Source organism: Odocoileus virginianus, chromosome 20, assembly GCF_023699985.2.
Source record: "Odocoileus virginianus isolate 20LAN1187 ecotype Illinois chromosome 20, Ovbor_1.2, whole genome shotgun sequence".
NCBI classification, from domain to species: Eukaryota; Metazoa; Chordata; class Mammalia; order Artiodactyla; family Cervidae; genus Odocoileus; species Odocoileus virginianus.
Window position 1 is genome coordinate 45774817 of NC_069693.1, and position 16164 is coordinate 45790980.

The 16164-nt window shown below is 54.0% G+C and overlaps 1 protein-coding gene across 1 annotated transcript in view; it reads right to left on the reverse strand.

Annotated features, from left to right (window-relative positions):
• The window catches only part of ACSF3 (acyl-CoA synthetase family member 3), a 40165-nt gene that overhangs the window by 22661 nt on the left and 1340 nt on the right, over positions 1–16164 (reverse strand). The window contains exons 2-6 of the mRNA XM_070451402.1: positions 10310–11006; positions 9052–9207; positions 6382–6536; positions 5421–5566; positions 1658–1770 (exon numbers count right to left, since the gene is read on the reverse strand). Coding sequence (XP_070307503.1) covers positions 1658–1770; positions 5421–5566; positions 6382–6536; positions 9052–9207; positions 10310–10978 — 1239 coding nt within the window. The 5' untranslated portion in view covers positions 10979–11006. The remainder of the gene's footprint in view (positions 1–1657; positions 1771–5420; positions 5567–6381; positions 6537–9051; positions 9208–10309; positions 11007–16164) is intronic.

A 16164-nucleotide genomic window follows, 5' to 3' on the forward strand; every position in this document is an offset into this window, starting at 1 on the left:
GCAACCAGAGGAGGGTGGTGCAGGTGCCCCCACACCGTCTGTGCTACTGGCACCTATGGGCCCAGCTACCCACACTGTTCCTCTGCTGGGGAGACCTCCTCCAGTGCGGGGTCCCTGGAACCACACCAAAAATGGGGGCGGGCTGAGCGTCTGGAGGGTGGCGGGGAGTGGGAGGATGCTGCCAGATACTGCAGGGAGGGCTGGAAGTTTGGGGCAGGTGACTTGGGTGCGGGCAGGAGTCCATGAGGAGGGAGGAGACCTCAGGGTGCAGGCCAAGAGCCAGAAAAGGGTCCTGCGACGTGAGTGTGGCTGTCGGCCCTGGACCAGCTGGGCTGATGTTAGCGCCCAGGCAGAGCGTGGTCAGGGAGTGATGACCAGGGCTGGGACCTCTAGGCCACCCTGAAAGCTGCCCACACACTGTGGACGTGAGCAAGGCTGGTCTAAAGGCCCATTACGCCTGGGAGGAGAGGCCAAGAGGGCATGTGCCCAGCAAAAGCAACCCAGATGAGAGGTTCTTGAGTTAAAGGAACACATACTTCTTGATTGTGGAGCCCTATAGCAAGGTCATCTCCAGAAAAACCCAGTCCCACAGCAGCCACTGCCATGAGTCCCTGGGATCTAAACCAGCAGCTCCCTGACCTCACATTAGCTATAAAGACCCACCTTATAGCACCCTAACCACTCTCTAATGCCACCCTTCCAGTAGGATTTTTGTCTTGAGGCTGTAAAAACTGGCTCCTAGCCCATGAAAGGTGTCAGCTCAGTGTCTCCCATCCTAATAAACTCCATTCTCCTCTCATTCTGCCTTTTTTCTGGAAATTCTTTTCAACCCATGCAAAGACCATGGCATTGCTGTGATTTCTCATAAAATTACAGTAAAAACCACCCATGTTCCCCCCCAGGTGCTTGAGCTCAGACATTCAACAACCATCTCCTGGATGCTGCCATCTCCCATGATGAGATCAAGGTCCACAAGGGCAGGGCTGCCTGGGCCCCTCCAGGAACAGGTGAGGGGTGGGGTGGGAGGGTGCAGGGAGTGACGCCAGAATGTGTGCAGGAAGAAGAAAAACTCTGAAATGAGGAACCACTGCTGTTTTCAGATTTAACACAAGTCCACAGTATAAAGAGCAGATGTAGAAAAAAACATCTCTTAAAAATTCTACTTCCCACCAACCCCAACTTCTTCTGTGACCCTGATCACTTGTGACCAGCAGGCCTGTGGCTGTTGACAGGCCTCACTGAAACGAGACCACAGTCCTTGTTTCCCTTCACCTCTGGATCTTAGAACAACACAGAAAGCGGACAACAGTCGCTTCCCAAGTGGGTACCTCCATTTCCAGTGAATTTGTCCAAAGAGGTGACGGTTAGGCTGGGGGGCCAGTCACACCGTCAGCTCCGGCTGTCCTAGCCGCGGCCCCCCTGACTCATCTCAGTGCGGTTTGGAGGAAGCAGCTGGGGTGAAGCCTGGCCTCACTCTACTCTGCACTGTCCACATGGCAGACAGCGCCCCAAACATCAGTGCCCGTAATCAAGGCCCACCAGTGCCGCTCTGGTCCAGGGGCTGCCCTGCACGGTGGGGACTTCACCTTTGCTGCCAGCCTTCTGGGTGGCTGCGGCCGGCACGATGCCCATGTGCCACCAGTGTGAACAGACTCACCTTAGTGTCCTCCTCGTTTCCCTCTGCATGGATAACGTAGGGGCAGCCATCCTTCTGCGGGTTTTCTGACACAATGCGCACCTCGACGCCGGGCAGGGGGGTCCCCACAGAGCCTGCAAGGGGCGGGGAGGCATGAGCAACAGAGGCGGTCAGTAGGATTCTGGAGAGTGCTGGCACGTGGAGGCGCTGGGAGATGCCTGACATCGAGCACACACGGGGGTGGGGTGGGGGAGACCCGTGGTCGTCACATGCACAGACAGGGGGATCCTGCCTGGGGTCAGGTGTGCACTGAGGGGCAAAGCACCAGCAGCTAAGAGCACAGCCTTAGGCTGCACAGAGCAGCTGGGGCTCCGAATGCCCCAGAAGGTCTTCAGGTCACCTCGGGGGTCACCCAGCACCCAGAGCCAGATGCAGGGCACGTCTGCCTCACTGGAGCACCTGTCTGGGTAGTCAGGACCTTGGTGACTGTAATTTGTCGCTGGTGAGGGGCAGGAGTGGAACGGGTGCAGGGCAGGGGCGGCGGGCATCCTCACGGCAGGGGTAATGCAGCCAGCATCCTGGCTCACTTATTAGATGCCTGTAGTTTGCTCAGTGCATTCCCCTGCATAATTACAATCAACTTTTGAACCTGGAAAAGTGAGGGCAGGTGGTGGCCACAACGACACTGTAATGAACAGCTGAGGAGGGACAGAGCCTCCAGGGCCAGAGGCCTGGTGTCTGAGCCTTCAAGGTTTCAGGCCCTTTATTTTAACATTTGTCACAGGATAAAAACTCACTTCATGGCAAATAGATGGGGAAACAGTGGAAACAGTGGCTGACTTTATTTATCTGGGCTCCAAAATCACTGTAGATGGTGACTGCAGCCATGAAATTAAAAGACACTTACTCCTTAGAAGGAAAGTTATGACCAACCTAGACAGCATACTGAAAAACAGAGACATTACTTTGTCAACAAAGGTCCATCTAATCAAGGCTATGGTTTTTCCAGTGGTCATGTATGGATATGAGAGTTGAACTATAAAGAAAGCTGAGCACTGAAGAATTGATGCTTTTGAACTGTGGTGTTGGAGAAGACTCTTGAGAGTCCCTTGGACTGCAAGGAGATCCAACCAGTCCATCCTAAAGAAAATCAGTCCTGAATATTCATTGGTAGGACTGATGCTGAAGCTGAAACTCCAATACTTTGGCCACCTGATGCGAAGAGCTGATTCATTTGAAAAGACCCTGATGCTGGGAAAGATTGAAGGCAGGAGGAGAAGGGGACAACAGAGGATGAGATGGTTGGATGGCATCACCGACTCAATGGACATGGGTTTGGGTGGACTCCGGGAGTTGGTGATGGACAGGGAGGCCTGGCGTGCTGAGGTTCATCAGGGGGTTGCAAAGAGTCAGACATGATTGAGCGACTGAACTGAACTGAAAAACCCCCAGGAAAGCCAGCTGGCAAACTCCACGAGCCGCCCAGTATTCTGGGATCCACACTCTTGGGAGAGTCTATGACCAGGTCTCAGTTTGCTAGATGGTGCCGTCTTGTTCGTTTCAGCCTGTCTTTAAAGGTTCTAGGGGCCTCCTCCTCTTTTGCTCCCAAAGGTTTTTAAAGCTGAAGCAAAATCTATATATGATGCAGTTATTTAGTATAAGGCATAGAACTCAGTGGCATTTAGTACATTCACAACGTTGTGCAAGCAGCACCTCTATCGAGTTCCAGAACTTTCTGTCAGTCCAAAAAGAAACCTGTCCCACACGATATTGACATGGTCCCTCCCCCATGGAGTGAACATGACGGCCTGCCCACAGTGCGTGACAGCGCCTCCCAAGCTGCATGACGCATCCCCTTCCACACCTTGTGACAAAGCCATCCCACGCTGCGGGGGTGTGGCCCCGCCCACAGTGCGTGACACAACCCCTCTCATACTATAGGACGTGACTCCTCCCACACTGCTTGGACACCGCCCCTCCGACAACACGGAATGTGTCCTCTCCCATACTGCGTCACACAGACCTGCCCATAGTGTGGGGCGTGACCCCTCCCACACGGCATGACAACCCCTCCCACAGAGCGGGGTTGCGGTCCCTCCCACAACATGGAGGTGCAGCCCCTCTCTTCGCCTTGAGACGTAGCCCCTCCCACAGCGCGGGGCCACAGCCCCTCCCACACTGCATGGACTTTTGTCCACCAAGGAGCATGCTGGCTGTGGTCAGGGTCACTCCATCCTTCCACTTCCCTTTAGAATGGTTGTTAGCTGTGTCCGGGTGACTTTGTCTTTTGGCCCCTCCTGGCTTCTGGGGCGGGAGGTCGCCCTGCACTGGGTCCTAGGGTGCCTGTTCGGCCGGGTCCAGTATGTGCTGGCAGCCTCCCGTCAGTGCGTCTCCAGGTCACCCCCGGGGCCTCACCCTAGGAGGGCGCTGGCGCAGGTCCCTCTTTCCCTGGCCTCTGACTCCACCCCAAGCACGCTCCACACCTTCCTGCAGATGCCCGAGTGGCCTTGTGCTGCTGAATCCTATCCCGGCCCTGGTCCCGGCTCCCAGCCTGAGCTTGCTCTTGGTCTTGACCAGGAGATTCCCTGCCCACCTCTTGGCCCCTCTCTTACCCCAGACCTGGCCGTCTTTGGTGGCAACAGAGCATGAACACCTGCTCAAGCCTCAGGGTCCTCATCTGTCAGGAGGGTATCAGCTCCACTTCAGGGCTGTTCTGTGCACAGTTCACACCTACCTCGTGACCTAGCAGTTGCATTCTGAGGCATCTGCCCACGAGATGTGAGGACATGTTCACACGGCAGCCTGCACACAAACCTTCACAACAGCCTGACTAGTAAACTGTCCAAGACTGGACACAACCCAGTGTCCGCTGGTGGTGGACAGGTTAGCAAAAGGCAGCCCATGCACACCATAGATGCTGCTTGGCACAGGATGTGTCTCAGACACGTCCTGCCACGTAAGAGTAGACAGACCCCAAAGGCAGGACCAGAGGCTGAGTCTGTGTGACTGTCTAGGAGATGCAGAGCTACAGGGAGTGCAACCAGGGACCTGCTCGCTGGCCAGGGAGGAGGTGCTGATCACAAGATGGGGAGACTCTTGAGGTGACTCAGAGTCGTCTACCTGACAGTGAAGGTGGACATACTGAGAACTCACAGACCACCCCCCAAGAAGGGTACCTTTTACTGTCCACGCAAGACAAGTGAATGGACAGACAGAAGTACAGGCACAGAATCACCTTAGATTTATTTCTGAGACTCCTGTGTTTTGGACAAACTGGAAGAGACAGACCACGAGGGCTGGAAAAGAGCCCAGAACAGAACAGAACAGGCTCACATCTCAGGCCTCGGACTCTGCCCTCAGGTTTCCTCTCAGGGATCTGAGACCTGAAGGCTGTTTGTGTGGAATGCCCTAGAGAAGGAGGAACAGGAAGACCAAAGGGCAGGAGGCCTCCCAGAGCAGCAGGCCATCCAGAGGCACACAGGTCACCAAGCACAGGTGGGGGCCTTGCTCCCGTGCCCCCCACACCCGCCTTCTCCTCTGTTGCCATTGCCCTTGTGTGGCTCAGGGCACCTGGATGGGAGGCTCTGGGCCACAGGTGACCTGGTCTGGAGGAAGCAGCATCCAGCCCGGGGGTGCCCTACCAAGCACATGGCTTCTGGGTCACCTGGAATCCAGGGTCACCTGGGAAGGCTCCCCTAACCCAGCAGGGCAGCATCGCCTGTAGACTGGTCCACCCGAGGACCCAGAGCAGAGGGAGGACACAGCTGGCGGGCACTGCTCATACCTGGCATGCGAGCTGCGGTCAGGGGGTTGGACAGGGCCATGCCAATCTCCGTCATCCCGTACCTCTCCAGCAGAGTGTGGCCGGTGATGCCTTTCCACTTCTCCAGCACCGGCAGGGGCAGCGCAGCAGAGCCCGAGACCATCAACCTGCCCAGCACAACCACAGGCACCTCAGTCTCTCTCGAGCACATGGCTGCTTCAGCACAGTGCACACCATCCTTGTCCTGGGGGCCCCAGAGCAGTGCCTCGTGGGAGGGTGGCACCCTCACAGAGGGCTCCAGTTCCACCAAGCATCTTACAGAAGAGGAGCAGAGAGCGGCTAAATGGAAGCAGAAGGGCCAGATCATGTATTCATCTTGGGCAGTCGGGAACTCTCTCCAGGAAACCCTTCGTGAGCTCCTCGCAAGGACCAGGAATCAGATGCACAGAGGGTGCAAAGTTCATGGCTGTCTGGGCTCTCGGTGCACATGTCATCAGGTCTGTAAAGACCTGCCAAACTAGTCACTTCCATGCACTCTCAAGTGAACCGCCCAACTACAAACGGAGGGGAGCCGTGGTCTGCAGACTCGTGGGAACATGGAGACCAAACACGCCACAGATGGGGCCAAAGAGCCAGCATGTCTTTTGGGAAGGGTGTCTGAGTGGGGGTTGGGGGCTGCTGAGAGCCTACAGATATGGGCTCAGACAGGACATTTACCCTCATCCTTCAGACTCCACTGGAAGACGGGTGGGTAGACAGAGACAGACAGACAGAGGGACCCAGAGACAGAACAGACATGGATGCAGAACCCAGGCAGCTGCGCTGAGAACACAGGTGTGTAGAGAGAGATGTAGAGACACATTTTTAAAGTAAACAGAACACGGTGCTGCCTAAAACTTAGTAGAACTGACTCACTAAAAGTAAGCTACATTTGCGAATCTTTAGAACTTTCCAGATGGGAAGGTGGACTATGTTCACCAACCTGATTTTTTCTTCACAAACTGCACGCACGAAATCCTGAACGTGAGGCTGGGTAAAATGCTTGTTGTAATAATCCATCAACTTGCTGTAGATGGTAGGCACTGCCATAAATACATTAATCTGGGGAGCTTCAGTACTTAAGAACTTCTCCCAAACCTAAAAAGAGAAGAGGATGCAGACAGCAAAAAGACTAGAAGACACACCTGCACAGACAGTTGTGTGGGCCTTCAGTTCCAGGAATAGTGCTCTCAACAGAGGACCCCTTTTCTCAAGTGTCAGAGGGTCTCACTTTCACAGGGTGACAGAAGCTCCTGGCCCTCGTGGAGTCACTGTGCAGGGGACCCTGGCGTCTGGTCTGAGGAAGAAGGGGGTCAGGGGGTGGGGATGGGTCCTGGCTCAGGGACTGGCCTCAGATCCGCCATCAGGGGAGAGGTGGCACCTCAGACTTTTCCAGCCATGCAGACGAGCATGGATGCAGCTGGGCAAGGGGCCATGCAGGCCGGAGCACAGCACAGACCACGCACAACGGGGGCAGAGAGTGGGGCTGTTGTATCCGAAGAAGTCTCATGAATTTTGTATTTTACTCTCTTTAACAGATGTTTCTTGTTTTAATATAGAGATGCTTCAAATTTTTCAGCTCACGCTGACAAAGTACTCGTGTGTGCTCACCCTCATCTCCATGGAGCCACTGCACCATGTGGTCAGGGCAGGACAGGGGTTCAGCACACCTCACACAGATAGCCTCCCCCAGAGGCTAACTCCCCCCAGCCCCAGTTCCTAATCAGACGCTAGTAACTAGTTCCTCACCTGAGCTACTCCACAGGAAAGGCGTGCCTCTGGAGGGAGAAAACTATCGTTCTTTTACAAACAACCCTACCCCATTATAAAGCCTGTATGAAAAGAAGAAAAGTCAATAGGAGCAGACCCTCAGAATACACATGTTGAAATTATGGCAAGGAGTATAAATCAATAGACAGGTTAAGAAATTTGGAGAAGATAAGTGAATTGGGGGATGATCAAGGACTTCATCAGAGAAGTAGAAATACAAGAGAACCATTATAAGCTGGAAAGTATATTATGCAAACTTAGGAATTCACTGCAAACACTTAACAGACTAGACGCAGCGGAGAAGAGACAGAAGTCAGGCACAAGTCAATGGAGATGGTCTCAACAGAAATACACACAGGAGAGAAGAGGAGAAAGAAGAGTGTCACCGTGTGTAGGACGAGATGACACAACATGACACGTCAGGAGAGACAGAGTGCTCAGTCAATAGAGATGCATCCACGTCCATGGGTGGAAGACCCAGTGTTGCTAAGACAGTTCTCCCCAAACCCCAGCATGCTCTGTTTTGCAGAAATCAACAGGCTGACCCTACAATTAACAGGAAAAGGTAGAGGACTCGGAGGAGTCAAAACAAATGCGAAAAGGAGGGAGGAAAGTGGAGAATGCCCCCAAACTGACTCCAGAGCGCTACATTCAACAGCATGTGATGCTGGTGTAAGGTCAGATACACAGACCATTGGAGCAGATGAGACTCCAGAAACAATCAATACAATGATGGCCAATTGATCTGTGACAGGGGCACCATATCACTCCAGTAGGACAATCTTTCCAACTAACAGTGCAGAGACAACTGAATATTCACATCCAAAAAGAGGACTTCTAGACCCATTTCTCACCATACCTAAGAAGTAATCCAAAGTGGGTCAGAGACTTAAATGTATCAGTTAAAACCATAAAACTTCAAGGAAAAACCATAGGAGAAAATCTTCATGACTTTTGGTTAGGTGAAGATTTCTTAGGTATGGCAACAAAAACATGATCTAAGAAATGAAAAAAAAACTGATGAAATGGATTTCATAAAAAAAATTAAAAGCATGTGTGCTTCAAAAGATGTCATTAAGAAAATGAGAAGATAAGCCAAAATGGGTGAAAATACCTGCAAACCATCTATGTGATGAGGGACTAGCATCCAGAATAAACAAACTTAAGAAGTCAAACAACCTGACTTTAAAATGGGCAAAACATCTGAATAGACAGTTCACCAAAGAAGATACACAGATGCAAATAAGATCATGAAAAAATGCTATCCTCGGTCATCAGGGAAACGCAAACTTAAACCACAGTGAGATAACGAATGCTGGTGAGAATGTGGGGGAGCTGGTGTCCTCGTGCATTTGTTGGTGAGAACGTGAACACAACCGCCACTCTGGGAAACAGTTTGGCATCACACCTCTAGAAGTAGAAGGGACAGCGAGACACACTAGACAACACCACGGGGACACACTCCACCAGACCAGACGCTGGGTGGGTCCGATGCAATCACAAGGTTCTTATGAGAGGGAGGCAGCGGAGGTCTGACCACAGACGGGATGGTGGCCACGAGGACACGGAAGCAGAGGCTGGAGTGATGTAGGTGCCTCTACAAGCTGAGAGAGGCTGGAGCAGATCCTGCTGGGGCTTCAGATAAAATCAGGCCCGTGACACCTGGACCCCAGCTCCGTGAGACCCTTCTGGACTTGGACTTCCTGAACTGACAGAATAACTTGTGCGGCCTCAAGCCCCAACTTGGGATCCCTGGCTCCAGCAGCAGAAGGAAACTCCCTACTGGGTGCCTGTGCCCCCTGTGGGCCCGGCCGGCAATGCTAAGAGCTTGTCCCCAGCTTACCAGCTGAGCACTGAACTCGGGCAGCATCACACAGGTGGCCCCTACCCAGAGTGGGCATAGCAGCTTGTTGACCACACCGTGGACGTGGTGCAGCGGGAGGATGTGGAGGATCACGTCGTCCTTTGTCCAGGCCCACTTGTGGACCAGCCCCGTCACCTGCAGGATGACAGCACAGCCTCAGGGCAGGAGGGCTGGCCTCCCTGGCCAAGGTGGGGAGAGGGGGGAGGGTGGCAGGAAGAGGGGGAAGGGCGGGGTGGGGGGAGACCCGTTGGCCCATCCTTGGCGCATCCCCGGGAGCTGATAACGAAATGACCTCGGGTCTGACCCAGGGCTGTCTGTCTAGCCACCAACCCTTCTGTTGGAGAACAGGGCTGCATGCAGTCAGGGGCTTCAGCCAGTTTAAAAGGACCTTAGATTTGGGGTCCTAAGGCCTCTGCAGACTCTGGGCAGCTCTCCGCCAAGATTCAAGCCCAGGCTTGAATCCAGCTGCCAGTCTGACCATACTGATTCCAGCATCTTTCTCCCCAGCTCCACCAAAAACTCCCGAGTCACTGCCGAGCTCATCCTTGTGCGTGTCGTGGTGACTGCCACCCCCCCGGAAATATTGGGCCAGAGACGGCCTCTCCTGGGAGACAGAGACAGTCTGTAATCTCGCTTGGCCTGCAGCCAGCCCGACTCAGTTCACGCTGACTTAGCTGGACTGAATTAGCCAGACCTCTGGTCTCACTCTGGTGGGTCTGAACTTCTATTTCCTGCTCCTGCTGTACATGCACATACATTTTGGAAGCAAAAAGAGTATAAACTACAGATGAATAAAGCAGCTGCAGAGCTTTACAAAGACAGTAACCGAGTATGCAGAGTAATACCTGAGCCGTGGCACGCACCTCCTGCTCTCTTGTTTCCCAAAGAAGCCACGCTTCAAGATGCTGAGGGCACCGTCCTGGTACTCACTTGCAGCTGGTTTCTTTGAAAACCTCCCCCCATGTACAGTGACCCATCCTGAGCTGGAGAAGCCCGGGGGGCCCATAACCCTGGCACCTGGGCACAGCACCCCTACACGGCCAGTGGGGCTGGCGGTCCCACGGCCCTGGCCCTACATCTCTGGGTGCTTCTAGCAGGGTGGGGGTGATGGTGAGAGCTGTCACAGTCCTGTGAAGAGAAGGCCACCAGGAAGGCATTTGTCTGACCATGGCTGTTGCAGGGACTGACCGCAGGGACACAGCTCACCCCTCTGGAAGGTGGCAGCCCGGTCACTCACCACGGCCCTGATGTTGTCATGGGTGCTCAGGACGCCCTTGGGCCTCCCCGTGGTCCCGCTGGTGTAGATGATCATGGCGCCCCGGTCTCTCCAGTCCCGCTCTGGCACCCGGCCCTCTTCGGGGTCCTCGGCCACCCCCTGGTAGACTGTGGGCGGGAGAGGTAGGAGCGGGACTCCCAGCTTCCGGGCCACTGGGCTTAGGAGTTCCACATGCTCCGGGCCGGCAAGGACCACGGAGCTGCGCGAGTCCTGGATGAAGTACTCCAGCTGGGCCCGGGGGTGCTTCCGGTAGAGGGGGACGGCCACGCCGCCGCTCATCCACGCGGCCCACTGCGCCACCACGAAGGAGACGTCGTTGGAGCACAGGAGGGAGACCCGCTCCTCCCGGAGGTCCCCGTCGGCACACGCACGGAGCTGGCAGATCTCCCGGGACAGGCGGAGGCTGCGCGAGTAGAGGTCCTTGTACGTGTGGTGGCCATGCTGGTCGACAAGGGCGAGCCTGTCCCCGAAGGCGGGGGCGCGGCTGAAGACCGGGGCACCGCAGTCCGAGCGTGCGGCCGGGGCTGTGTGCAGGTGGCCACTCACTCCACGTGTCCAGGGGGTCAGCCGGCGGGAAGCCATGGCCCAGGCCAGGTGCCGGAGGGCCATCCCCACATGTGGAGACGGCATCACGGCAGCAGATGCCAGCTGGCGGTACCTGGGTGGGAAAAGAGTGCGCTGAGGTCACAGCCTGTCCTGGCCTGACTCCCACGGCAGCCAGGAGAGGCAGCCTCACCTCCAGTTGGGGGTTGTCCCAAGACAGGAAACACTAATGCCCTCTCGATGCATGCCTTTGGAACTCAAATGGCTTTTTGTTTAATCTCATTATGTTAAGGATTTAAAAATACATACAAGATTCTAAAACAATGAACTAAACTAGGTAAGTCAAGGACAAACAGAACTCAACTACTTACCTCCTTCCATGACATGAACATGGAGACTGGGGATGCACAGGAGGGCTGACTCTGAGGTTACCTGGATTTCCAGCTGTGTGGGGTCGGTGTCTTAACTCCCACCCCAGCCCCCCGAACTGTGCTTCCTCGCCCTCAGCAGGGGCCTGGAGGCTCCAGCGAGCTGGATATAGACACAGGGCTCGCTTCTGCTCCAGACACTCACCCCACTGTGGTCACCCAGGAACTTGTCTAAAGCAAAGCAGACCCTCAGAGGCAGCATGCACACAGCCTGCGTGTCTGTTCTTTAAGTGAGAAGAGAACTCCCTCCTTCTCCCCCACAACTTGATGACAAACAACAACCAACAGAAGGAGGAGGTCCATGACCCGCCACATGCACCTGGAATTCTTCAGACTGTCTGAGAGGAGGAAGCCTGAGGAAGGGCCAGTCCGACTCTATGCCCTGCTCTAGGATCCCACCCACCCTGGGTGGCCAGAGACCTGGGCACACTCTCTCCACGCCTCCCCCCAACTGGAGCAGTCAGGAACCGCCTGCCACCCAATACCACTGAAGATGGTTCCCACCCAGCACCAGGGCGTCCTGCGAGGTCCAGAGTCCACTGCCTGCCCTGTCCCAAGGCCCACCTCTGCTCCACCTTGGTGCTCTTGGCCAGAGCAGTATCCCTGACCAGGAGATGGGTGGACCAGCTTTCCGAGTTGTTCCTAAAGGACTTTTCAAAATATTTATTTAATTGGCTGCAGTGGGTGTTAGTTGCAGCATGTAGGATCTAGTTCCCTGATCAGGGATTGAACCCAGGCTTCCTGCACTGGGAGTGGACTCTTAGCCACTGCACCATGAGGGAAGTCCTCCTAGAGGATTTTTAACAAGTCTTATTGGACAGTGATACTTCACTTAACATATCATGATGTGCTTTCATCTTCAACTGCCGTATTCAGTAAACAGGGCAACATCTGTTAACCCTATCTCACCCAGGAGAAAATTCCAAGTCAGTCTGCTCCTAAATCAGAGCCCAGAGTCCAGCCAGAGCCTTTCACCCCCAGCCATAGTCCCCCACCAGCCACCATGCCAGACCTCACATCCGCCTTGCCCACGAGAGCACAAGGAAATGGCCTGATCCTGGCTGCGCTGTGGGGGAAGCACCTCTCTATGTTCAAGGGGCAGAGGACAGGCACAGGGACCCCAGAGGGCTCTTCTGGATGTCAGGGGCTAAAATGAGCAGGTGGCCCCTCACCCATGGCTCGGTGGCTTGCCCCCCACCCCAGCCCCCCCACCCTGCCCTGGATTCAGGCATCCTGTTCCTGACAAGCCTCACTTTGTCACTAACTTGCTCCAGGGGAAAGAGAATGTGTTGTGTTTGTTATCATGTACCAAACAGTTTTGTCCTCTGTTTTTCATTAAAAAAAAAAAAAGATTACACACAGTACTGTATAATCACCTAACAAAACAAACACAGCCCCCAGCAGTGAAGGCCTGTCCTGAGCCTCTCCTCGTGAAGGCTGTCGGCCACCTGCTCCCCGCAGCAGGGGCTCCTGACACAAGGTCTGCCAGCCTCCAGGCCCAGCAGGCAGAAGCTGGAACGGGGGAGAAGCCTGCCTGGCCCAGCAGCTGCTCCGGAAGGCTCCAGGCCTCCACCACCACAGACCCTCCAGGGCACGTGGCCCACACCCCTTTCAGAGGCAGCGACCAAAAGCTGGAGTGTCTTATGGCTTACCCTCTATGCAGGGTTCAGAGGTGGGCTCATAGCCGTTCACACCTCTGGATTTTTTTACCATAAAGAAACCTGACAAGTTCTAAGAAAACAGCTCGGCTGGACCAGAGGAAACAAGAGATGTGATGAACCTGTGGGATGTGACAGTTTCAGAGAGAAAGTGAGCCACTGAAAAGCAAACCAGGGGTTCAGTGCTTCCCGTTCTCACTTCTAGCAAATCCTTCTCTATTTGCTTTAAGGGCAGAGAAACAAAAACAAAGGGAAACCGTAAACAGAAAACCTACCACCTGTTTCTGGGTTACGGCCTGAGGCCTGACTTTTGCTGGTGACAGGCAAGAGAATGTTCAGGGATGCCTGCTGAGGTGGCAGCATTTTCTGGGGTGCCGAGGAGCAGAGAGATGGATGGCCATGAGTGGCTGCTGCTCCCACTCATCTACCCACCAGGCCTCACAGGGCGTCACGGGCAGTGTCACACTGCTGCCAGCGAGACCACTGGAGCAGCTTTCCTCTAACACCACAAGGGCCAAGGAGGGGCGAGCCATCGGCCTGCTCCCTCTGGGGAATCAGGGGCTGCACCACCCCAGCGAAAAGCTGGGGTTCTAGGACTTGAACTGGAAAAAACAGGGTTGAACCCCACTTTCCCTGCCCACCCCCCCACCACCCCTCCCCAGCCAGGGCAGGAGGGCTAGCTGACCTCTGACTGCACATGGGGCAGGCAGGAACGGATGCAGTGAGCCAGCAGTCAGAGTAGTGCCTCCAAGGAAGACAGAGAGGGGAAGTCACCTGCCAAGGGCCACAGAGGAGCAGGAAAAGCAGCTCCCAGACCCAGGCCTGGCTGGCCCACAGGCCCTGACCACTCTGTGACACCATGAGTGGTGAGAAAGGCCTTGGGTAAGGAAGGTCAAGACCATGCTGTGAGTTGCCCCAAGAGACACCACACATTAACTTGCCAGTGCCCCCAGCCTAGTGAGGCTTGGGGCCTTGGCTCAGCCATCTGAGTGGACATTCAGTAGTCCCTTCAAGATGAAACATGAAAATAGGAAATGCAAGCCCTCTGTTCCTACGGCTGTTTTTCAAATGCGTCCTAAGGAAATAATCAGCGAGGTATGTGAAGGTTCACCATGGGTCTTCACTGCAGCATTATTTCTGATACTGAAAAACTGGGGCTGACCTGGGTGATCCGGAAGATCTGAGGGAAGCAGGGCGCACACACATGTGTGGGGCTGGGCCACAGCCTGACTGCACAAGCCCCTTCAGCAAGTCCCAGGGGAGGGACATTCCACCCAGGGACAGGAAGGTGAGCCTCCAGGTGGCAGGTGGCTTTTGTTTTCTTCTTCATGCTTCTCCACTCTGCAGTTTTTGTGTAATTAGCATGTATGACTTTTGTGATCAGATTTTAAAAGTCTAGCTGTTGTTCAGTCTCTCAGTCATGTCCGACTCTTTGCAACCCCATGAACTCCAACACTCCAGGCTTCTCTGTCCTTCACCATCTCTGGGAGCTTGCTCAAACTCATATCTATCAAGTTGGTGATGTCATCCAACCATCTTGTCCTCTGTCATCCCCTTCTCCTCCTGCCTTCAATCTTTCCCAGCATCAGGTGCTTCGGCTCTTCCCATCAGGTGGCCAAAGTATTGGAGCTTCAGCTTCAGCATCAGTCCTTTCAATGAATATTCAGGACTGATTTCCTTTAGGATGGACTGGTTGGATCTCCTTGCTGTCCAAGGGACTCTCAAGAGTCTTCTCCAACACCACAGTTCAAAAGCATCAATTCTTCAGCACTCAGCCTTCTTTATGGTCCAACTCTCACATTCATACGTGACTACTGGAAAAACCATAGGTTTGACTATATGCACCTTTGGTGGCAAAGTAATGTCTCTGCTTTTTAATACACTGTCTAGGTTTGTCATAGCTTTTCTTCCAAGGAACAAGCATTTTTTAATTTCATGGTTGCAGTCAATATCTGCAGTGATTTTGGAGCCCAAGAAAATAAAAGTTTAGTAAATGATGCTTATATTTTAAAATGGAGATATTTCAACCCCAGCATAAACATTTTGATACAGAAAAGAAACAGGAAAATATTAAAATTATGTGTTCTGGATGGTGTTTCTACAGGGTGTTTGTAATTATTAACTCATTAATTTCTCAAAATGACAGAAGCAAGTAAAAATGAGACAACGGCCTTCTTCTCTTAATTAAAGCTAGCAGTTCACAAAAGTCTCACCTGGAGAATGAAGAATTCAGTTATCAAGTTGGTTGGAAGGCCTGCTACACTGGCGCTCAGAGCACCGCCAGGCTGGTATCCAACAGCAGTGACCTGACCCCAGTGTCCCAGAGCTGGGAGGTGGCGAGATCGGCTAGCTCCATGTGGAGATGGGTGTTCCATGGCACAGTGGGGCTGGGCTATCATATCAGCCTGCAGGGAAGAAAGCTGGGGGGATGTTCAGCTGTGCTCACCCAGGGGTTTCTGTGAAGCAGAGGCTGAGAAGGGCCCCTCCTGCTCACCCTTGAGCCTCACAACAACAGTGATTTTCAACTGGGTAAATATGGCCCAAGTGGCCTCCAGAGAGGCTGCACTAACTTATTCTCCGGCCAAATGTGTGGGAACAGGGGTCACCCCTTCAGAACAGCTTTCATGTGCTCCTGAAGCCACTCATCTTCCAGTCGTTCAATAGAGCTAAAACCTCCAAGGTCATAGTGGTGGCTTAGTTGCTAAGTCGTGCCCTACTCTTGTGACTCCATGGACTGTAGCCTGCCAAACTCTTCCGTCCACGGTCACAGACATGTCCAAGGTCATGGGGAGCAGCAAAAAGCATCAGGTCAGGGCAGAGGACTGTGTCAGCTGCCTCAGGAAGAGCCCTGCCTCCTAATCACAGGTGCGCTTGGTCACGGGCTGCCCTCACCCACCATGGTACAGACTGGAGTGATGCTGCCACCAAGTAAGTGCAACATGGCCATGAATCTCCCCTGTCTCAACCAACATCATGAGACCACTGTCACAGTGTGCAACAGGAAAGGATCCCAGCCAAGAGCATGGAAACCTGAGTTGTGGTGAGCCAGATGCCTGCTCCTAGGAAGGCCACCCTGCGTTCAGATTCCGCCAGGTGGCTGGAGCCCAGCAGAGTCTGGGCAGAGGCCACTCGGTGCTCTGGCCATCAGGTTCTTGGGTCAGAGCATGAGGCGCACAGCCCTCTCAGG